The 24,191-nt window shown below is 41.5% G+C and overlaps 1 protein-coding gene across 1 annotated transcript in view; it reads right to left on the minus strand.

Annotated features, from left to right (window-relative positions):
- Window positions 1–15,183: 15,183 nt before the first annotated feature.
- Window positions 15,184–24,191, minus strand: part of ANXA3 (annexin A3) — a 29,604-nt gene continuing 20,596 nt past the window's right edge. The window contains exons 9-13 of the mRNA XM_063310365.1: window positions 23,423–23,516; window positions 22,608–22,703; window positions 20,588–20,646; window positions 19,409–19,531; window positions 15,184–16,799 (exon numbers count right to left, since the gene is read on the minus strand). Coding sequence (XP_063166435.1) covers window positions 16,740–16,799; window positions 19,409–19,531; window positions 20,588–20,646; window positions 22,608–22,703; window positions 23,423–23,516 — 432 coding nt within the window. The 3' untranslated portion in view covers window positions 15,184–16,739. The remainder of the gene's footprint in view (window positions 16,800–19,408; window positions 19,532–20,587; window positions 20,647–22,607; window positions 22,704–23,422; window positions 23,517–24,191) is intronic.

Genomic DNA, 24,191 nt, shown 5'->3' on the forward strand with positions numbered 1-24,191 from the left:
TGACAACGCCTGCCTCTTTTGCACGGCTGATACTATTTGGGTTAAAAAGGAATGGGAAGTCATAGAATTTATGCACTTTTTCCCCCTAACCACAAGCCAAATGTCAAGTCTGAATATGCATATAAGAGTCATCTTCCAAATATACTGGGGCTAAATGTCTTCTGTCTTAAAGGGCAGCATACAAATGTGAATACATAAATAAATGCCCTGAATTTGTACAGTTGGGTGAGTATAGATCACATCTCCACTTGAACCTGATTTTCACCACATCTCTCTTTTTGGTGTTTTACCAAGGAATTGCTTTCGTCCTGTCCCCACCCTAGGACTGAGACAGCCTCAAGTCATTCTTTGCTGTGACTGATGGATTGATTATGTTCCATCAAGTCAGCAGTGACTCTTAGCAACCACAAAGATAGATTTTCTCAACGACAATTTGTCCACAACCTGGTCCTTCAGATTTTCCAATGGTGCACTCATTGTCACCGTAACTGAGTCCATCCCACCTTGCTGCTGGTCATCTTCTTCTTTTTCCTTCCAATTCTTAGCTGTACCAATGTTGTGTTTTCCCTTTATTCTGACGCCATCCAAGGGCAGCTTCAAGGCATATAAAATCTGTTTGTCTTCTATTACCTTGGATGGAAGTCAGGTGACTGGCAGTGTCTGGGAGCAGAGACAATAGAGATGGGATAGGGGTCCGCAATAATATCATGATGGTATACTTTTAAAGTCGTATCCTCTGTAGGTCCAGTTAAGGGGTGATGGGAGGCAAATCAGAAAAGACTGATGTATAATTTCACTACATATAAGAAGCTGTAGTATAGATGGGGAAGACTTTGAGTTTGTAAAAACTGTGAGCATGACAGGGTGGTCCACAGGGTTGTCCACAGTGGGAAGTCAAAAAAGCCAAGAGTGTATCAGTGTGATTGAAGCCCATCCATTTTTTAAGGTACATCACACATACAACACACATAAAAAGGGTCAGGGGCTTGGATTGCATAGGCATGGGCATCATCTTGACTTTTTTGACTCCTCCCCCCTAATCTTTGGCTTGTAAAGCTAGCAGGATTCAAAGTTCAAAGCATTTGAAGGACAGCAGATTGTCTGCTTCAGCATTGACCTGCAGTTCTTTTCCTTCCCAATGCTTTCCTCTCAACAAACCGGTTAAAGAGATTAAAAAACAAATACCCAGAGAAGAGCAACCCCCACCCACCCACCCACCCAAATGTGCTAAGTCAAGAGCAAGGCAATTTGAGTGAGAGGCAGACACAAAATCGTGCTTCAGGGTGGAGTCCATGATGAACTTTCTGCTGAGATATGCATTAGTTCCAGCCCATCATCTTTGCCAAAAAAACCAGTTTCATCATGTTTTTCTTTTCCTTTAAACATTTCTATTCTAATGGGCTATTTGGAGAACTCCTGTTTAGTTTTATGAGCTGGTTCCTGAGTTGGCTTTCCTCCCATCCCTATTTGCTGTCCTCCCATTCTGTTTTTCCTTTGCTGCGAAACTTTTTGACTGTAATCTCTTGGACAGGAACTGTATTGTTTTTGCGATTCTCTGCAAGTTGCTCTCGGAAAATATTTGGCTGAAGAGCAGGATTTTAAACAGTTGAAAATACAAATCGATGTGTAGAAAACCAGAGACCAGAGGCCAGCTAAATAGATTCTAGATCTCTGGTGAGCAGAGCAGGGCCGCAACTAGGGTCTGTGTCACCTGGGGCAAACATGGATTCCACGCCCATTTTGCCCCCCCCAACACGGTGCCCAGGGCACATGCCCTAATTGCCCCCCCCCTAGTTGCAGCCCTGGAGCAGAGTTGCGGGCAGGAAACTATTTAATACTTTTATTTTATAAATGAGCCACACTAAGCTTGAAAAATAAGTAGCTATCCGAAGCAATTAGGGAGAGGGATTTCGTTTTTCCTTGCAATTTAAGGTATTCTCCCTCAAGTTTAAAGTTTACAGTACTGGAAGTCAGGAATTCTTGAAGAAGGTCCTACAAGACCTCCTACAAGCTAGGAGATTACAGTTCACCCGCTGCTCATTCTATCTGCGTAGAATCAGAAAAAGAAGCATCTTATTTTGCAGAGAAAAAGAAGACAATACATTTTTTTTTTTGTCCTGAGTAGCAAATAAAATGTCCCTATTTTGTTTGCTAAACTCTTGACGTGACAGAACAGGAAGGGCTTCTTGGCTAACTTCTTATGCTTTCCTGAACATCCCTTTGTTTTTAGCTGCCCCGATCAATAGCTCTGAGGTCAATGGGATACCAAATGCAAGGGGACTTGAGGAGGAATCCAGACCTGGAGCCAGAAATATTGTCCTGAGGGGGGATGAGGGTGCACCTGAAATATCTGGTTGAAACTTAACAGGGAGTGATTTGAATTCAAAACACTTCAAAACAGAAACAGTTGGCACTCTGCTATGCACAGTTCATGATTTATGAAAACTCTGGGACAGCTTCTGTCAGCCTAGCACCTTAGGGACTACAGTTTCCAGGATTCCTAGCTAGCATGCTGGCTGAGAATGCTGGAAGTTGTGGTCCATCATTTCTGGAGACTGCTGTAGGGCTTGGGGAAGAAGAAATCAGTTTTCCATCCTGCATAGTAGCTGTGTCTATCAATAGCCAAAATCAGAAGAATGAGGAAATTAAATCAAGGTACAATTCTGCCTTGGTGTTAGGGAAGGCATTTAAGATTCTCGCTTTGGAAGAGGGCGAGCCTCAAAGGGCACTTTTCTCTTTGATGAACAAAGAAATGTTGCCACATCCACATTGGCAGAGGGGCCAAAAAAAGGCAAGATGGCATTAAAAGCCCTACCCTTTTTGAACATGGGTTGATGTCACATGCAACCACAAAGGCATGGAGCCTTGATGATGCTGCCATGATTGCTATCTTGCCTTTTTTAACCCCCTTCCCCACCACAGACTCCAGTAGCTTGTATTACATCTAGATTTGGTCCAATAAGCCGGCTTTATACCTACTACAACCAATTCAAATATTTGAAAGCCAAATCTATTGCCAAGATGCCATTTTTCATTCTATTTTGTGTTCCAGGACTGAACCATAACTGTTTTATTTCAGTTTTCCATTGTATATCAGAAGCCCAGTCATTTTATTTAAATTTTGTGCATGGGGAGAAGCAGTATGTATACACATACAGAGTTGGTGTGAGATTATGAAAGGCAGTTGATATTACTACTGTACTGTCCCTCCTCCTCCTCCTCCTCCTCCTCCTCCTCCTCCTCAGCTGAAGAACACACCAGAAGGGCTAAGGTTTCTGTGTCTTCAAGATTATGGTTTCTCCCCTCCCCCCTCCTAGAAGTTAGCAGAAAGAGTGCAAAAACCACCCATCTGCAGATGAATAATGGGAAGGGAAAGCAAAAAGGGGAAAAGCCAGAGTAAGGCAGACCACAGAAAGCAAAAATACAGGAAGTTGATATGTGATGGACAAGTAGGAAGAAACCCACAGATGTTTGCCTTGAAAGCTGCAAGTGGAACTGAGTCATTTCAGTGCGTGGTTCCTTTCTCTGGAGGGGTCAGAACCAACTTGGCTGCCTAAAGCCAGCTAGTGGAGGAGAACAAGAAACGTTTCCATAACAGAAAATTATGGGGAAATCCTTGGGAAAAGCGAAAGGGTAGGGTTTATTGTTTTAAACTGATTTTAGAGAGCTTTTTAAATTACACAGTGTTGAAACTGTAACTACTCTTACGGCAATGTTTCAGTTAAAAAATCATAATTGGATGTTTATCTCTGCATTAAAGTTATTTTTAAAAAACAGCGAAAATGTGGGGTATTGGTTGCATAGGCATCATAACTGTTTATTTGGTGGGGTGTAAATGCATCCATATGGACACTCACACACACATACATGTACATATATGTAAAGGGAAGGGAAGGGATCAGATAAGGGAAGGGAAGGACAAATGCTTAATTTGGGGGTGTCTGAGGATCTAGTTTTAAGACTGGCACATCAGACAATATCAAGTCAAGTCAAGTCTCAAGGTCAGTTCTTGGATGCCTGGATATGGTCATGTTTTCTTGATAACAAAACTCATGTGATTGGCTGTTAACTTCTTCCAGAATGTATAAGTTACCAGTCTAGCCTATAGTCCAAGGATTTCCTGATGGAGTCCCATCCAACTACTAACCAGATTCCAGTCTGCTTAGCAATGTTGGCATCAGCCATGGTCAGAGATTGCATTTAATGGAAGGAAGCCCCACTTCTTGCCTTCCTCCATAGGTAACAGTCATCTTTTGTGGGCCTCAACTATTTTCTACCTTTCATTCTCAAAGGGGAAAGTTGAGGTAAGGATCTGGAGATGGGGAGGATCTTGTCTGAGCCATTGTTGGCCAGACAGTTCAAGATGGCAGACCATATTAGATCTGGGGGTTCAAGTTTTCCATCCCTATCCTATTTAATTAGAGAGAGACAGAGACGATAGATAGATAGATAGATAGATAGATAGATAGATAGATAGATAGATAATGATAGAGCTATTAACTGATAGGGAATCAGTCATTTGGCCAGAATTCTATCTGTGTATACCTTATGCCTTGCTTCTGGTATTTCCAAGAAGATGATTCCATTCACCTGAATCAAAATGTCCTGTGTCAGTCACATGCAGTCTGCAATCTTCCATAAGATAATCAATTCTGTTTCTCCTTCTTTAGATGATTCTTCTCCTTGCCTTCTCCTTCCATGAGTAGGGTGCCTGGAGAAAAGGACAAAACTGTGCACCCCTCTGGCAATCTCTTTTCCCCATTACTGAGTGTTCAGTAGGAACAACCACTTCCCATTTTCTCCCTGATAGTTGCCTGAACTGGATGCCTCCATTTATTACACAGATGTTTTCAGCTGTATTTACCACTATGCTGGATGAAGACATTGCTGACGATACGCAGCACCTAGGATTTTGTTTCTGCTTGCACAGCAATTGACCTATGCAGTTCTCATAAATCATGCTAACTAAAGAGCTTTCAGAAAGATTTTATGAAATTCATTTTTAGGTCAAGGGGGGAAGGGAGCTTCCACGCTCCGGCCTGTGTTCAAAATCCATAAAATGAGGCTTTCTGCAGAGTGAGTTAAGAATTATGGTCCACCAGGAGCATAAGCAGTCATCAAAAGAAGAAACTTGGGTCTTCTGCTCACTGAAGCCAACAATGTCTAGTTGTAGATCTGTTCTTCTTGTTTAGGATTGCCTGATTCAAAGAAGAACAGCTTGGGTCACTGGACAAGGGTGGGGAGGGGGCGTTTCTATGGGGCAATCGGACTGGCATTTTCACTCATCTTGGGTAAAGCAGCTCTACTGGAAATAGTACCATGCCTGAGATGGGCAATCTTTATGGCCGAGTCAGCACATTTGGCATTTTGAGAGCATGTTGTAAACCCTCACACAAAATGGTAGCCAGGGAAGCATTACTGATTCACAAAATAGCTGTCATGTGGGTTGTGGCCATTCACAAATCCCCATTTGTTAAAGACAAACTGGTGAAGTCATTCCCTATTACCCATTTTATGCCCTAGGATGCTCAGTACTACCTATGTATTTTTTCCCCCCAGGTGAAATAGGGAAACTCCTAGACCCACTGAATCTTCGTGTTTAAAGCGCCAGGACTGACTGCAATACTGTGACTGCCATCATGCCTGTTTTCACACACACGCACAGAGAGAGATGCCACTGGCCTAGACAAACCACTGTGTCATAGTCACCCGTCTTCCCAACTGCCCTTTGCTCCCCAGATGCAACTACAGGGCCTGAGCTATCCTCGGAAATATTGTAGGTAAATAGGCCTTGGACTTCACTCTACAGCATGACTGATTCCAGTCATTATTGCTTTTAATTCAAAGGAAAAGTCAAGGCGGTGGAATAGGAAGCCAAGAAAGATTATCTATGGGCAGATGAGTAGCCCTGGGCACTGTGTTGCCCACCCTGTTTGTGCTGGGTAACTCCATTTTCTTACAGCCTTACTGGGAAGGACTTTTTTTCATTCTGGATGTCCAAAGCCTCAGATTTGATTACTAATATTTACACTTGGAAAGGGCTGGGAGCAGGTAATGTGAGGGAAAAGACTCTGGAGAAGCATTTGATCAGGAAGACATTTTTTGGCTAGATAGATTAATAGATGGATAGAAGGATCCTCCCTAAGATCACTTTGCTTCCTAATGGAGCAGGCAAATAAGTGACCCACAAGAGATCTTCAGGAGATTCCAACTCCTAGCTGTTTAACAGCTGCACCATAACTTGTTTTTTTCTCATTACATTTTGAAGCTTAAATACAACCAGGGTTAGACTCTTCTAATGAGAGTTCAGTCCCATAACTGAAAACAAACTGTGAAACTCAACATGGCCTAAGAAAACCTTGATCCTTCATTCTAAGTAAATGGTTGTCTTCTCGGGACACACAGAACTAAAATGTAGCCAGCCACATTTCAGCTTAGCATGTTGTGTAAAACCAGCTTGTGTGTTTAGCTTATGGTTCAGGGTGTCATCAGAATCAGAAAATTGGTTTGGTAAATGATGGTTCAATTAACCATAGGTAATTGTTTTGTGCAAATACTGTACAACCCATGTCTTTGGCAGCAACTTGATGGAACATGATCACTGTAATCACCTGATTAGCAGAGGTGGGGCTGGAGAATTAATGAAAAGAGATCAGACAAGCTTCGAGTCTGCCCTCCCTTCCCCACTGAGAGAAAAAAGCAGATTGTATGACTGAATTCAGCACCTGCCCTGTGGAACAGCTTCCCCTCATAGTTTCAGATGGCCTCAAACCTGTTAGCCTTTCACAAGGCATTGAAGGGTAGAGAGGAGTATTGCTACTATTGGTGATTAATAGTTAATAGTTCATCCTTGGGTGGGTGGCTGTGGGGCGTATGCTTGAGTGTTCGTTTTTAATCTTCTAAGCAGTCCAGAGTCACTTGTGTGAGATGGGCGGCTATATAAATGAGATAAGATAGATAGATGATTAGATAGATGATGATGGATGGATGGATGGATGGATGATAGATAGGAAAGAAAGAGAGGTGACAGATAGAGATAGAGACAGAAAATGATAGATAGATAGATAGATAGATAGATAGATAGATAGATAGATAGATAGATAGAAAAGAGAGAGAGGTGATAGATAGAGATAGAGACAGAAAATGATGATAGATGATAGATAGATAGATAGATAGATAGATAGATAGATAGATAGATAGATAGATAGATAGATAGATAGGAAAGAGAGAGGGGTGATAGAGATATAGATAGATGATGATGATAGAGATAGATAGATAGAGATAATATAGATGGATATAGATAGATGATAGGTGGAAATAGACATGAGAGAAAGAGAGAGAGATGATAGCTAGCTAGATAAATTCAGCACCTGCTGTTGCAACATGCCCACCCTGTGTGTAAGCATGCCCTTAAATGGACTTTTTAAAAAACTTTTAAAATAGCAAGTTGGTTAAAGATATTTGTTTTAAATAAGCCAGGCTGCCAGATTTTACATACACACCCAATTTTCTTTAAAAAAAACCAACAGATTGGCTGACTGGGATTGTTTTTTGGGGGGGTTGTTTTTATTTTTTACTACATTGGCAACCCTCCTTCTCTTCCTCTTTCCTATTTCAGTACAGGGTTGTGAGACTCCTAAGCCCAGGGGGTGATTAATCCTCTTCTGTTGGAAGGCAAACAGCTACACAGAATCCCCTCTCCTTCCCTCCGTCCCCTCTAAGATCCTAAGTAGAAATGCAGCTTGTGGCAGCTGGAGGAAGGGAGAAACTATGAAATTTCTGGCTGATGGAGTCAGTGCCTGGAACAGTTGGGCAAGCTCAGTTGCTGGGGGGAAAGTGTTGCAAAGAGTAGAAGGAACAAATGACAGAATTTAAACCAAAACATTCTCTCGGCCCCATTCCACCAATTCTTACATGCAGAAATTACCTTGTTTTATAGGAGATTATCTGCACACTCCTTCCACCAATGAATGCTTGTTTGGTGGTGGGTGGAGGATTTGAGGCTGGATGGCAACAATCCAAGAAAAAGTTGGAAGGCATCCCCACAGAGCAGTGTTTCTCAACCTTGGCAACTTTAAGGTGGGTGGACTTCAACTCCCAGGATTCCCTAGTCAGCCGTGGGAAACACTGCCATAGAGATCTGATATTTATCTGTTGGATTTTTACACAATCTTTGCATCCAAAGCAGCTTCTGTGGGGATCTCCCCACTTTTACTCTACAATAGCAACCCTGTGGCAGATGTTGGGCTGAGATACAGTGATTGGCTCAAAGCCATCAAGGGAACTTCCATGGCTTAAGGGTACGTAAATTCCCAATAATAACCCTGACAAATCAGACACAAATGTTATCAAAGCCAACTGTTCTACTTCTCACAAGAGCCCTGCAGATGCTTCAGGTAAGTCAGCAGGTCATCAACTTCATTCTATGTTTGCTTCCCACAATAATTTTGTCCTCTGACTACCCACTAAGATCAATATATATATATATTCCCCTTAATGGAAAGCTTCCCTGGGAGACCTGATAGTTTTTATGAGAACCATCTTCTTCAGGATTTAAATCCAGCCATCACACGTGCAGTAGCTAAATTCTGTGCTGCCACAATGATAATAAGGCAAAACAGGTTAAAGAAGTATGGATCTCTGCTTATTTTTCTATTTTTACAAATATTTTGATTAGCTATTTTTTAATGCTTTTTTTAATTTCTGAGGAAATACATTTTACAAAATAATATAGTATTAATATAACAGATCTATTAATGTTTAGATAAACAAATACGTTATTATTTTACTAGGGATTTAGAGATTATATGGTAATTGTTTTGATTTATAGTTGTCTATGTATGATCGTATTTATTTGATTTAGTTTGATGCTGTTTATTGTTCTTATTAATTTTATGTTGCTGGTCATTGACCGAATAAACTATCTATCTATCTACCTCTGACTGCCCACCAAGCAAAAAACTCTCCTTTGTAAAGTAGAACTTCTGGCCATTATAATTTCCTTTGCTTTCTATTTTTAGGCTTAGGCTGTTCTTTATTTCTAAGCTCCACACAAATGGTCACATCATGGAAAAGATCACACTGTTCATCTGAAAACCTGTAGGAAATCTCAAACTCCATCATATTATGCTATGAGAACCCATCTTTACACAAATTCCTGAGGCCATCACCAGATGTATTTTACCCTCATAAGTGGTCCTGGAGAACCATTGAACATTCAGTTTGGTATACATAGAAGAGCATGTTGGAAAGTTTACAGCAACTGTTAATGTTCAAGCCATCTATGAGAGTTTGGCAGGTATTTATGAGATGCCACATTATAGCGCATTATTTCTTCCTTGTACAGGACCTTCCCAAGCTGGTGTCCTTCAGATATGCTGGGACATTAAACATTTGGAGGGTGCCAAGTTGATAGAAGATTACTGTAGGGTGACATGTCACTATGTCATAGTGCTAGTCCACTAAAGCAAGTTTGGCTTACTTCCATGCAAGCTTTCTTAAAAGACAGTGCAAATTGAAAATAGAAATTAAGTCCCATTTAATGCACCTCAGCGACCATATTGTTCCGGCAGAACCCAATGCATGGAGAATCTGTGTATTTAATCAGATCCCTTGGTTTACAAAGGGCACTGAACTCTTCCACCTGTCTAGTGGCTCTGGATACTGCAATGTTCAAATATTACAAAGCCAGTCTTGTAGGATTGGGACCTTTAGAGATGTCTTATCTGCCCACCTGACTCTTGGCAATAAAAACAGTTCTCACAAGAAATAGAAAATGGCAAGGTATTAGAGTATGCTTATTATTCCCCTCTTCCCCAGACCTTAAATAGCTAGGAAAATCATTAAAATTTCATGCACATCTGTTGCTGCATTCCATTCGTTTCAACTCTGCTCAGTTGCAAGGGACCAGGCTGCCAAAGTGCGCCAGAACTGAAGCAAATGTATCGAAGCCAGGCATTTCTGTAACCCTGAGTGGGTGGCATGTCAAGTGTAGAGTCTCTGCCCCAGGCATGAAAAGGCCTCTTTGTACGCCAGTTGCATCAGCCAAGGGACTTTTAGAGAAACAGGAAGAACAGGAAGGAAGGAAGGAAGGAAGGAAGGAAGGAAGGAAGGAAGGAAGGAAGGAAGGAAGGAAGGAAGGAAGGAAGGAGAGAAGAGGAAGGAAGGAAGGAAGGAAGGAAGGAAGGAAGGAAGGAAGGAAGGGAGGAAGGGAGGGAGGGAGGGAGGGAGGGAGGGAGGAGAGAAAAAGAAGGAAGGAAGGAAGGAAGGAAGGAAGGAAGGAAGGAAGGAGAGAAAAAGAAGGAAGGAAGGAAGGAAGGAAGGAAGGAAGGAAGGAAGGAAGGAAGGAAGGAAGGAAGTCCAGCTGTTCCTTTTTCTTTACACTGTCCATCTCTTTTGGTGGTCAGAAGGGCTGTATTTTCAGTGACATGCACGCAGCACAATCTGTCCGTTAACCCTCCTCTTCCTGCTGTGGTTGCTGGTACAGCACATAGAAGCCCCATTATGCATTTTGCTGAGTGGTCCTTTTCTCTTCATCCCTGGCAGAAGGTGGTTTTCAGATGGCTATCACTGGCAGATGCTGCTGGCACGAGGTTGCCCAGACCACAAACGAGGCTACTTTCTCCCAGTGCCAACCCATTAAGATTCTGCTAACCACTTTTCTCCTCAACAACGGACTTTGTCCCAGCAATCTTGGCGTCTCTTTGTGAGACACTTTCTAGGCACCCCATTGTTGGTGCTTTTATTCATCACACTCAACTGACTTTTCCTCTCCTGGATGTGTTGGATTTCATGGCCTTTGACAGTTTGCTGCAGTGCCTTGCAAAGATCATTTCAGAGTTACTTCTGACTGTTGATCAGTTTGCAGGACATTTTTCACATGTACAGTTAACAGAAATATTTAAATTGATAAAAGGTTTTTTGGTTTTGAACACTATGAAACTGAATTTGAAATTGTGTTATGTACTAATGATGAACATGTTATTGCTAAAATGTATAAGCTTTTGTTGAGACTTGAAGCTGAGGGTGAACAAGTTAAAGACTGTATGACAGAGTGGGCTAAAAATGTCAGGTATAATATACAAATGGAACAGTGGGAAAACATGTGGAAGAAAGGGCTGAAATTTACATTATGTTATAACCTTAAAGAGAATTTCTATAAAATGATGTATCAGTGGTATTTATCACTGGAAAGATTGTCAAAAATGTAGAATGGGACTTCAAATAGTTGTTGAAATGTGAACAACAAGAAGGGACATTTTATCATCTTTGGTGGACATGTAAAAAAGCTAAAAATTTTGGACTCAAATACATATACTAATCCAGAAGATTTTAAAGATTAATATACATCTCGAAACCAGAGACATTTCTTTTAGGACTGATGAATAAATAATTGGAAAAATCATACGGAGCTTCGTTTTCATGTATGATAACTGCAATGAGGCTTTTATGTGCTCAAAGGTGGAAAGACTCGACAAATGACCTTGCAACAAAAGAATGGATGGTAAAGGTGATGGAGTTGATGGATGGCTGACATGGCAAAATTGACAGCTTTGATTAGAGAAAAGACATGGACCAATTTTATGGTGAATTGGAATCCCTTTTGGTCTTTCTGCATGAAACAGAAAATAATGAAGTTATGATATAAAGATTTGATGATTAATAATATTAGTTGACAATAGAAAAAATGTATGTTATGTTGTAACATTAGGATAAGAGTTTAATGTAAGTTTTACTTATATCTGTTATAGAAGGAGTCAGGAGTTACTCCTTTTTCTATTTCTGTTCTCTTCTTTTTCTGTATTTCTTTTCTCTTCCTCTTTATTAGTTTCTGTTAGATTTTATCTGCTAGTTTTAAAATTTAATAAAGTTATTATATATAAAAAGAACAGTTTGCGGGAGATCAGCTTCCATTTAAATAACAAATATTTCCTCTGCTTTCCAAAATCAAGCAGAGAACAAGAATTCTTGGTGGGAAAACAAGCAGAGGATCTGGGTGAAAAGAGAGGATTTGCTGGACCAGCATCTCACCCATTGGAGCTAGGAGCAACGTAGCAGCTGGGATTATATCCAGGCCCAAAGTCATGCCTATCTGCCACATAAAACTGAGCTTGTATGCATAGGGAATGCAAACCTACAGTTGCACAATAACATGCTCCAGATTCTGAGATCTTAGCACCATCAAGTAAAGCACATGTTCTCCTGTAAGATCTTAGAATCTGGAGCATGTGCAGATTTTGAGGTATTGAAAAGAGAGGATTTGCTGGACCAGCATCTCACCCGTTGGAGCTAGGAGCAACGTAGCAGTCCTCCTCCAGTGGACCTGATTGTCCACTGTGTGACCCAGAATGGACTAGCTGAGCCCTTGTCTTGATCCAGCCTAACTGCTCTTGTTAGATTCTTATGACAAATCCATCCATCCATCCATCCATCCAATGGGCATATCCTATCCTAAATGGATCACTGTAATGTTACAGGAACTCGGCTCTAGCTGGCCTGTGCCCCATAACTCCAGAAACAGATCTGCAGTCAACCCTCAGCTCCAGAGGCATTCTACCTCTAAATCACCAACTGCTGGGAAAGAGGCACCCTGCCTTCCTTAACATCCTCTGGCACCTGGCTGGCTGTTTTGAGAAAACAGGATGGATAAAACAAATCTCCAGTCACACTCTGAGAACTTCAGGAGCTAGCAGGCAGTTACTTTCTGAAGGTGGGCAATCACTGTTGTTTTTCAATTGCTCTGAAACTCTTTTCACCAAAAGGTAGGCTGACTTAATTGCAATGACTGAGCTGCTGTCCTTGAATTTATCTAATCCATTGCCCCAACCTGGTGTACCCCAGAACATTCCAACTACAGTACCCGAATAGCCAACTATACGGTAACTATAGGTAGGTTACCTATGGAAATCTTTGCACCTTCTAGATACAGGAGTTAACCAGAGATAAGCTCTTCATTATTAGAGGTGATCCTTCCTTTGTTTTTCCCATTGCCTTCTTTAACTTGCAAGCTTCTGATATCAGGGACCTAATTTTGCCCACGTAATTCTGGAATCGCTAGAATTGGCACTCTGCAATACAGAACAGCTTAGCTTTTGTCTGCATACAGACTCCCACTGCAAACATCCATGGGTTATTATTTACAGCTGTGCCTTGTTTAACAGAAGAGATCCAGATTTATTGGGGGGAGGATTTTAAGCTGGGTGGGGGGAGAAAGCCATGTAACAGGAAGGAAGGAAGGAAGGATGGTAGGTAGGTAGGTAGGTAGGTAGGTCCGGGGCAACCAAATTAACATGCTATTTTTTCCCCTCTTGATTCATGAAAACACTGCAAAATCAGGTGGAAAAGGGTTGCTTCTCTTGTATCATTTCTGCAGGTCCTTTTGTGGAATTCTTCCCCCTCCCCTCCAAATGGAAACCCAGATGCAAAATAGTGTCAGGGAAAATACTAACTTGAATGATCATCTCTCATATGCTCTATTGTTCCCTTCTGGGTTTATTTTCTTTACTATTGTTGTTCTTGTGCCTTGCATCGTTTTTGCGTGTTTTTTTTCCCCCTAGTGTTCTTTCTTTTTAAGAGTTTTAATGATTGTAAGCAGCCCAGAGTCGCTGGGAGGTCACACAGTCTGCCAGATGTTTAGACTGGATTTGGCATTTCTGTCCACCTATTGAGTCCTTCCCAAGGACCTGGGATAGGCAGATGTTGTTGTTTAATAATATTAAAGGTACCGTCGCAGGATGTGAGCTGTTCCAAGTAAAGCTGCCTTTTGCAATTGCCTGCTGGTGATTTTATCTATGCGGATGGTGTTCCAGAGGTGCTCCAGATGTTGTTGTTATTTTCACACATGTATGCTTGCTGGACTAGGGAGAGTGCTTTTCAACATAAAGCCCCCCTTCTAAACTGAAAATCAAGAGCTGGTAAGTCTGATAGAACTTTTTTTAGACTAACCAATTTGATCAAAAAGCATACACCAAAAAACAGCCTTCCTTCTGATTTTTGGCTACTATGACCTATCACAGCTGCCCTCCCAGATCGGAAATAACACAAGCAATTTTGGTCCTCTACATTTATGTAAGCATGCTGCCACCTTCTGGTATTCTACAGAATAAATAGAAATTACCTCCCAAATAAATTCATTTCATATTAGCAGCAAGGGGTGGAGGATCCCTTTGCTGCTGAAGTGACCCATCCCCCTGGCTTGCAGTGGTGAGTTGGAAGTAGGCAGGCAAGGAAAAAACCAATGACCATATATTTTTAAAAAGATGAAACAGAACTTACTGAAACAGTAAGGGGGAAAAAAAAACCATTTCTGTCCTCGGCATTAACAATTCTAATTTAGCTGCTGCAATTACAGGAAGCAGAAAATGCAAATGTTTTTGACGGGGGGGGGGGGGGGGAAGTGTAACTGAAGCAGCTGCATTTTCTTTTCAAGTTTCCAGAGGATGGGGAAGAGAAACAGCCATGGTGCTTTTTGGAAGGGGGTGGGGGAGACAGGAATTATCATAAAATGTATCGGTTATACAGTATGTAATTTAGCAGACTTTCTGCCCCAAACTCATCAAAATGAGTGGGGGACAGTATATGCCAGTGTTTCTCAACCTTGGCAATTTTAAGCGTGTTTCTCAACCTTGGCAATTTTAAGATGTGTGGACTTCAATTCCCAGAATTCCCCAGCCAGCCAAGATTGAGAAACACTGGTATAAGCTGTTGCTAAACTCTAGCTTTTGTTCTTTTGGGGGGTTCTGAAACTCTCAGTGGGCTTCATTTATGATAGAGCAGACTCTCACATGGTGAGTTTTATGGATGGTGAGAAACCTTTCAGATGGGCCTGGTGGTATTAACTTCCCACCTATGCCATAGAGCTGAAGCTTTGGCACAAGAATTAGGAGTTTTCTTCTGCTGGAGGAGCCTTCTCTTTTACAACAGTGGAAATTCTGCTAGTCATGAGCAAAATGGAAGGAATGGGCAACGGACCACGTTTCTCTGTGGAGGGTGCATGGGTCTGTGCAGAGCCATGCAAAGAAGGCAGCCCACAATGACCAGGGCCCCCTCCTTCCTCCATCTTCCTTTCCTTCTGCTTGTGCGTACCTGCCCAAGTCTTCCAAGCAGGGGTCTTTCTAAGGCACAGAAAAATAATTCCTCCTGCCTTTGCTTCTACTAGTTTTCATTCCATTTCATGAAACAGGGTTTGCTTCCAAATTTTATTTCAAAGAAGAAACAAATCTGAGAGGACTTCTCAGGGCCAGCATGGTGTTCTTGTTCTTATGCTCAGAGGCACAAGTGGATGATTCCTTCTCCAGTGCATCCTTCCCTTTCCTGCAGTCTGCAGCCAAGCTGACTTCTCACCCTTTTGTTCAATCCCAGGAAGGACGTCATGAGAAAACTCCTCCCATTGGCTTGTCCCAGATGGAAAGGGCAGCCCACCAAGGGAGGCATTAGAGTGATGAAAAGGCGTGTTAGTGAAAGCAGCAACATCAGCAGTAGCACATCCTTTGCTGCTTCCCACAATGAAGCAGGTTCAAAACAAAGCAGAAAACAGACACTCTGAGAATAAGCCAGCAACACAGAGACCTCTTTCAAAGGTGAAGAAAAACTTTCAACACAGGCAACTTTCAACACAGCATTAATTTAACCTGGAGATGCCACAGACTGAAACTAGGACTTTCTCCATACAGCCATAATTAAGGCAATGATGGCTTCCCTCCACTATGAACAGTAACCTATGATACACCCAATATTGATGCTTTATATGGCATCAGTGTCAGGTGTATCATAGGTTAGTGGCCTTTTCAGGTGTTGGCCATCGTCGCAACTTCTTGCATTATAGCTTCAATGACCACCCCATAAAATAAAATGACTAAAAAGTGGCTGAAATTTGGCAGTATTAGTACTGACATCTTGCATGTTCTATCCTCTTTGGGAAGGTTTTGGCCATTTTTATGATTTGTTTTAAAAGGGAACTTTTAAATATTTAATTTTGGGCCCTCTAAGGGTAGGAGGAATGGGCCAATGATGCTACATTAGCCAGTCAGTGTCAGATTTGATTCCAAAAGGGCATTCCAGAAATTGCAGGAACACAAACCTAGAACTTGTCTGCAACTCTTTAAAGCAGCTGCATCAATGCAGCTGCTTTAAAGAGTTCTTGGCAGGTTCTAGATTTATGTTCCCATTTGGTCCATAGCACTTTTCCAAATTATTTCTGAAACACTGTACAACCCTATGTATTCTATCTCCTTTCCTAAGGTACTTCAGGTCTGGAACACAAATAGTCCAGTTCTGAGGTAGTTATATATTGCATGCAAGATACAGCAACCCATTTTGAGAAGCTGGAACTTTGGAACAGCAAAACAACACAAGAGCAATTCAGGATCAGCATAAGAAAAGCTCAGTTCAAATCACAGTTGGTCCTAGAAAGTCACTGGACATGTACGAAACACTGTGGTATCTTTTAACTGCATCCAGATTCCAACTTCACAGGCTTTAATAATTTCTGGCAGATTACTGGCCTGTGCAATTCAGAATGTAGATTTCATCCAAAATCTGCAGCAGGTGATAAAGTCAGTGTCATCAAGTGCCTGAAGGTGTGTAGTAAAGTAAACATCTGTTTGCTAAGATGCCTAATTAAAAAAAAATGAAAAGAGGAGTCGCAATGTTTACACTTGCTTAAACATCTGAAAGCTCTATGAACTGATAAATGCAAGAGGAAACCAGAGCAGTCAGCAGATCTGCCTGGGTTGGCTCCATCAGTCGTCTCCACCACAGATCTTGAGCATAGTGCGCCGATAATCACCAGAGGTGTCTGACTGCAACAAAAAGATGAACAGGAACATTACTTTCAAGTGGCACAGTTTTATCTGCAAAAACCCTGGTACCAACTCTAGATTTTAATAGATGTGATGATTTGGATTAACTGTTCCAGTAACACCTCCAGACTTCTGATCTCCCCCCCACCCCATGTTTGGGACCACAACTTCTAACCCTGTTGACTTTGCTACCTGGTAATTTTGAGAACTATAAATCCAATCTCTCTGGAGGGTACTAAGTTGGAGAAGGCTAAATTATGCTGTTAGAATTCTGAGCATCTATGGACTGTTTGGTAATGCAAGAGTAATCATCTTGATGGATTATGCACCATCAAGTCATGTCAACTCTTAATAATCACATAGATAGACTTTTTCCAGGATGATCTACCTAGGGACTGGCCCTTCTGGTCTTCCAACACTGCACCCATCACAATCGTAATGGAGTCAGTCCACACTTGTTGCTGGTCATCCTTTTCTTCTCTTTCCTTTCACCTTTCCTAGCATTATAGACTTCTCAAGAAAGCTAGGTCTTCACAAGTGTCCAAAATATGATAGTTTGAGCCTGGTCGTTTGTGTTGCAAGTGAAAACTCTGGATTGATTTGTTTGATGATCCATTTGCTTGTTTTCTTGGTTGTCCATAGTATTCTCAGGAGTCCTCTCTAACACCAAAGTTGAAAACACCCTATACTCTTTCTATCCTGTTTCTTCAAAATCTAACTTTCACTTCCATAGAATGTCACAGGGAAAACCATTGCCTGCATGATTCTGATCTTTGTAGGCAGACGCATCCCAGCATCTGGGTATCTTTTCCAAGGTCTTCATTGCTGCTCTACCAAATTATAATCTGTATTTCTTGATTGGTTCTAGCTAAATATCTTTGTTCAGAGTGTTGATAAAATCCTATCTTTGGCAAAGATGGATGGATCTCCATAATCATCAAATATAATTAAGTAAGACTATCATATAAAAGCTGCAAAATATAGGGAATCACTAGAGGGCAACAAAAGGCTTTCAGCTGCCATCTAGTAGTTGTGTAGATTTTTCCATTCCATCCCAGATATGGAGGCCTTAAACTAAGTCCATTTTACACTCAGCTGGAGGAGTCCCTATTATCTGCAGATATCAAGGCAGAAGAATTACCTCCCTGGAAGGTAAATCCCAAAGAAATCACCATGCATTCCAGAGTTAAAATTTATCCAATTTTAATGTTATTTCTTCTTGTTATATTCTTGCTGCAGCAACCCTGTGCATCAGGTTGGGCTGAGAGAGAATGACTGCCCCACAGTCACCCAGAGAGCTTCGGTAGCTAAGGATGGACTTGAACCCGAGTCTGCCAGGTGCCAGTCCAACTCCCTATCACTACACAGACATGCCTCGTTTTCCTTACCTGTGAGATGGAGATTTATTGCAAACTTGTAAAAGCCCTCTGATTTTATTTTAGTAGTTTTAGTTTTTTAGTTATTTAAAGTTTGATTTCCCATCTGGAACAAGCAAGCATATAACCCAGCGATCAGTGGGGCACCTGCCCAATTTCAGTGATATTTTCAAACCTGCAGAGGGTTGAACCTGTTTAATAACAATATCAATCACGGGGATGAAAACAATAACTGTCTGAAATTCCATAGCTATTGCTAGGCCAAGTCAGCATTTTAAAAGTGCCCCAAATGTTAGTGTGCTTTCTCAGTGTTGCACTCTCTACTGCCCCCAACTTTGGGGTTGCCTGTCTTACGCAATCCCACAGTGCACAGCCTTGTCGAAACACTAGCACAAAATTCCTCTGAGTAACAAGAATGTCTGAAATCTGTAGCATGCCACAATTTGCTCTCTAAGGCCCAGAACATTCACTAACGCAATGAAGGGGGAGAGAGGCAGAGATAGAGAAAGACCAAGAGAGAGTTTAACATTTGTCAACTGATATCACCAAATCCCTTGATGCAGAACTAAGAAAGCCCTTCTTCATTTTGAGTGGCATTCCAATGATTGGTCCCAACTATGCTCACTGAACACATTTTTAGCCCCCTCCGCTGCCTATCGCGTTAAGCCATAAAGTGGTTTGCCTGGTTGCAGCTTAGCTTGCTGAGTGAACCTCATCCCTGGGATTTGTAAACATGCCTCAAGCAAATGAAAGCTTAGCAAAATTAGTGAACCTGGAGAATCTGCTTCAGTGTGAACAAGCTTCGTTTGCACTAATACACAAAGCAGGTCCCCCTGGTAACAAGTGTGGATCAACGAAGCAGGAGTGGTTTGTTAAATGCAGTGTTTCTCCACCTCAGGAACTTGAAGATGTGTGGACTTCAACTCCCAGAATTCCCCAGCCAGCCATGGCTGGCTGGGGAATTCTGGGAGTTGAAGTCCACACATCTTCAAGTTCCTGAGGTGGAAAAACGTTGGTTTAATGTATTATCCAAATATTTGAAATAAGCAAGGATCCAGGTTTCCAAACAAGCTGGATTAGTCAGCCATGAAAACACCATGGTTTAAAATCTTCACAATAAGCCGGAATTCTCCAGCACCCTGCCCTACTGTTGCTTACAGTCTGCAGTTTATGCTCACCCATACAGAGAGAGAAATTTGGAAGGTAACTGAAAAATGAACTGAAAGTACTTACACTAATATCAGAATATAGAGATTGTCCATAGAGATTTTTATATTCCTCTCGAATATTCAGAAGATCGATTTCTGACCTGGAGACTAGAATTCTGCTCAGTGTGAATTCATCAGTACCAGGTCCCTATAAGCAAGGGAAAAAAACCCCCATTAACTATGAACTTTTAGCTGAGATTTATAAACTCTGCTTTCAAAAACCCAGCATGTAAGCACATTTTTACACCGCAGATCAAAACCAGCTTTAGATATCCACAATACGAGCAGATCAGTTTTAAAACCCAGAGAACACCATTTAATCAGTATTTGAAAACTGGGGATCCCAAACAGGCAATCCAGAAAAGTTTTATCTAAGTATTCATGCTCTGTTTCATCTATAATGATCTGAGGCTGCCTTCCATACGTGCTGGACTTCAACTCCCAGAATTCCCCAGCCATCATTACCATCTTAACTGCAAAAGGTCGGTGTATGAGGCAGTCGCTAAACGAGGACTATCTGTATTAACATAAGATAGATACATGAAAAACCTGATTATGGCTCTTTTTATGCACTGTGCTGACCTGGTGACTGAATTAACTCGTTTTCTGGATTTGCACAGTCCATTGACCAAGCAATCAAAAATGTACCCATGATTTAACACTGACCAAGTTTAGCATGTTGTGCAAACGCACTGACTATTAACCAGATTAAATACGTGGTATGAGTTCAGCCCCAGAGTCATTCCCCTGGTCCATCCATTCTAATTCTCGTTATTCTTATTACTGTCCCCTTAACCATTTGAGGACAGACATCCACAGGAAACAGGGATAACTAACAGCACATAATGATCCTCTGCAAATGACGCACAAGACACATTTTGCACCATTTGTGCAATAACACCACGATGCATATGACATTATCATGGCTTCTACCAAATGCTGAAGCGTTCAAGCAGGTTTTTCCAGGAATCCTGCACTTTGCTTGGCTTTGCACACCAACCCAAGGTGATCATCAAGGAGAAGGCTGTAGTTTGCTGCAAGAACAACCAGTCTGCAGGTTTCAACCCTCCATGACCCTTACCTAGAGAGAACCCTGTTTGAAACAGTAAATAACTGCCAGCTGGTAATGCAGGCACTACTCAGCAACATGGTTGGTGGTCCTTGATGACCTGACTTTGGGCAAGGCAACCTCACACATTCTTACCTTTATGCATGTGTTCAGCCTTTCAGCAAAGAAGGCAGGGGTGTTATTTGCACACTTCACTATGTAAAGAGAGAAAAAGAGGAAGAGTTGAATATGGGCCTTTTATACTCTCTGGTTATATTGTGAGCAAGTTTGGAATGCAAAGCAGAAAATATCCTGTTGAATTATTTAAGTGTTTGCAAATCATCCCACAGATTAGATGCATGAACAAGAGGTGGGAAGTACATCTAACAATTAAATCTGTAAATAAATAAAATATAAACCTGCGAGCTGGCACTTGATTACAATCGTTAGCACAGTTACAACCCTCTTGTGTGTATTTTTGTTATTTACATTTGCAGTGTTGTTTGGGCAGATTGCATCAGATAAAGAGCAAAACCACGTTATCAAAATGCAACTGACCTTCCCTTTTTGTGCAAATTGGAAATTATATTTGGGGGTGGCATGAGAGTAAGGAAGTACCCCTGCCTTTGGGTGCTCTATCTGTTTTAAGATTAAATCTGCACTCTGCCTTTCCACTAAAAATGCTCAAAATAAGATCTAGCAAGGACAAAATGTTTATATATAGACCTCAACTGGATGGCTGGGAATCTACTTTGTGTTATGAAGTTCCCAGTTTTGGTAGCAAACCAGGGGGCTTTGCAGAGATAGGGAAAATGGTGCTCACTTCTTCCATCATATTTATATATAGTCACAGATGCCTAAACATACCCAAACCCATCGCTTTTTAAAAAGATTCTAAACTCAAAATATGAATATAAGGCTTTTGAGTGTACTATTTCCTACACTTCTGCCTTTGTTTAGAAGCCAATTGGAGAACCAACGTCCCTGCTAGGCAGAAATCAAAGCACAGTTAAATGCTGAAGGCACCAAGGATGGCAATCGATAATGATCCAAGCCAAAGGCCCCCGTTCTATTTCACACCCACGCCCTGTTAACAGCCAGGTGCAGCTTAGTGTAGTCTGGAGAGCAACTTCCCCAACTGGGCGGCAGGAAAGAGAAAGGGGCTGGATCCCAACCGCCAGGGGTGGGGGAGAATATCTAGGAACAGCTTCCAGAGAAACATCCCACTGCAGTCTGGGTTGACAAAAGGGTTGGTTCTGGTTTGCCACACGGAAGGGAAAGTGGGTTATTCGCAGGACTGCCTCTTCTAGTTGTTTCTACCCATCCTACCAGGTCTGTCAGGAGGGGCACACTCTGGATCCCCTCAATTAAAGAATGCCACTAAGCAGACCTAGGAAGTGGGCCTTTTCTGTCATAGCGCCTGCCCTCTGGGACACCAACCCACCCCCCTGGGTTCAGATTGGCCCCAAAAAGAAAATTGGAAGTTGCTTCTTTATATTTTTTTTCTTGCACTTTTGGCTTTCTTCTTTTCTTTCTTTGCGTTTTCTTTTTCCCTCACCTTAAATATTAGCTTGTTCGTTTTTATCTTTCTTGTCTAAAAATTTAATACAGTTATTAGGAAAAAAAGATTCACCCTGATCCTGCTGGGCTTGCGCAAGACCCTGAAGCCCCAGATGTATGGGGGCCGGGAGGTGAGACAGCCTATGAGATGAGAAGTTATTGTATGGTTGAGTATTTATTGAGTTTGTTCTTGACCACCATTCTAGGCTTTTTATTTCTCTGATACCAGTTTTGGTATTGCTTTTAATGTGCTGTAAATTGCCCAGAGTCACATCTGGGCAACACTCATCACTTCCTCCCCAGCATGGCCAAAACAGATGCAGAACATTCTTCCACAAGAGTCAGAAACAGGAATTGGCCTTAATATTGAAAAAAACAGCAGATTAAAGATGGGAGGCGGTACATGGCATTCTTCAGAATGGCTTTCATCAGGGAGTTGTCTTTTTCCTTGTTTGGATGACATTTTTCCACGAAGCTAATCTCAAAATTTTCAATCCCTTGAAAAATTAGAGCTGCGCATATGGAAAAGGATCAATCCTCCATGAGATTTAGAAGGTTCAGAAGAATAAAGTATAGATACGCACACACTCACAAGATCACCTCACACCTCCCTTACCGATGGCCAGAAGCAGTTCTGCAAAATCCCCCGATGTTTCGTTACGTAGGCTGTCCTCCATTCGCTTCCCACTAAGATTTTTGTACTCCTCAAACGCTTAAGAAATGACAAAGGAGAACAATGCCAGCGGCATCAGCTGCACGTGCTTTAAGGTACTTGAACAAAAGTCTGAGGCATCTTATCTCTGCTTCACAAGCTCTCGCTCTTTTACGATACATCTTTTATAACAGCCTGAAATCCTATTTTCCATGCTTGTTGGTTGGTTTGTTTTTTTAAGTTTCTAGTCTTTAGGACTGCAAGATAGAAAACGTGTCTAGTAAAAGAAGTTGTTGCACTCTAATGGCTTTTTTAATTTTTTGAGGAATGGATTCTCCTCCCACACAAACACCCATACACACTTTTCCAGCTTGGAAATTTTAAAAATCCACCATCTCAGGTACTGTCAAGCCCTCTGAGGTAGACCAGACCTGAACACCAAATTCATGAACACTAAAACTACTTTTATTATAGGGCTATAGTAATAGAATCTTGCAGCTCTCAATGTGCCTCCCCGATCCCTGCCTTCAGCCTAAAGAGAACTAGGGAGGGTCCAGCCTGAGATGCTTTCACAAATTACATTTCTGCCCCGGACTCAGATTTCTCTTATCTGACCATTGCCTTGGCTGCAGCTCTTCCTCCTCTTCCTCAAGGTTTTTCTCACAGCCCGTTACAGGTACTGGGGCTGTGCTCTCACCTCTATCAGGATATCTAAACATGCAAGAAAAGCTAAATGCACCTAATTCTTATCTGAATGCAGAAGATAATCAGTTTCTTACTGAGTTTAAGTTGAGGAAAGCTGCTGGAACACAAAATGTCAATAAATTTGGTTTCATCCGTTCCCCACCTCTTTTCACCAGCATTGTACAGGATCTAGAAAACAGGATTGAAGGAGCATAAAAATTGTTGCTCTTTTGCCATGCCTCTGTAACATTTCAAATAAGGCGCACTGGGCAATTATCATGCCAATTATTTACACAAGGCTTTCCAAGATGGTCAAATTAAATCCCGCTGCTAACCCTACTCATTTGACAGACAATTCAACTCATTTTAGAAAAGCGTCAGAAGTTGCAAGCATCAATTTCACTTCCGTTCCAGTTCAGACCAGATCCTTCAAGATCTGGAGAGGCATAGCTTGGGAAACTTCACCCAAAGTTTAAAAGTCTGAGTAAAATTTTGATGGGCTTCTCCATGATCAAAAAATCAGGGAAGGTTATTCTAATCCTGAAAAAAAACAGTGATTGATGGAAACATTTTATATAGGGCTATATCTACTTCTACATGATTATACTTTTCACATGCAAAAATTAGTACTACTGTATGCCCAGAACTATGAATTTTATTTTGCATTTCTAAGAGCAAGCCCCTAGCCCTTAAGGCCAGTCTCAGATTGTACCTGCATGATGGCTTGTCTTTCATCTAACTAGCCAAAGCAAAACAACTCAAAAGTAGGCAAATAAATCCCAACAACATAGACAGATTGTCAACCAGGCTTTTCTGGCCACAGAACATTCAGTTTTGCTTTTGACAACGTAACAATAGCACTGA

Source organism: Candoia aspera, chromosome 8 (assembly GCF_035149785.1).
Source record: "Candoia aspera isolate rCanAsp1 chromosome 8, rCanAsp1.hap2, whole genome shotgun sequence".
Taxonomy (NCBI): Eukaryota; Metazoa; Chordata; class Lepidosauria; order Squamata; family Boidae; genus Candoia; species Candoia aspera.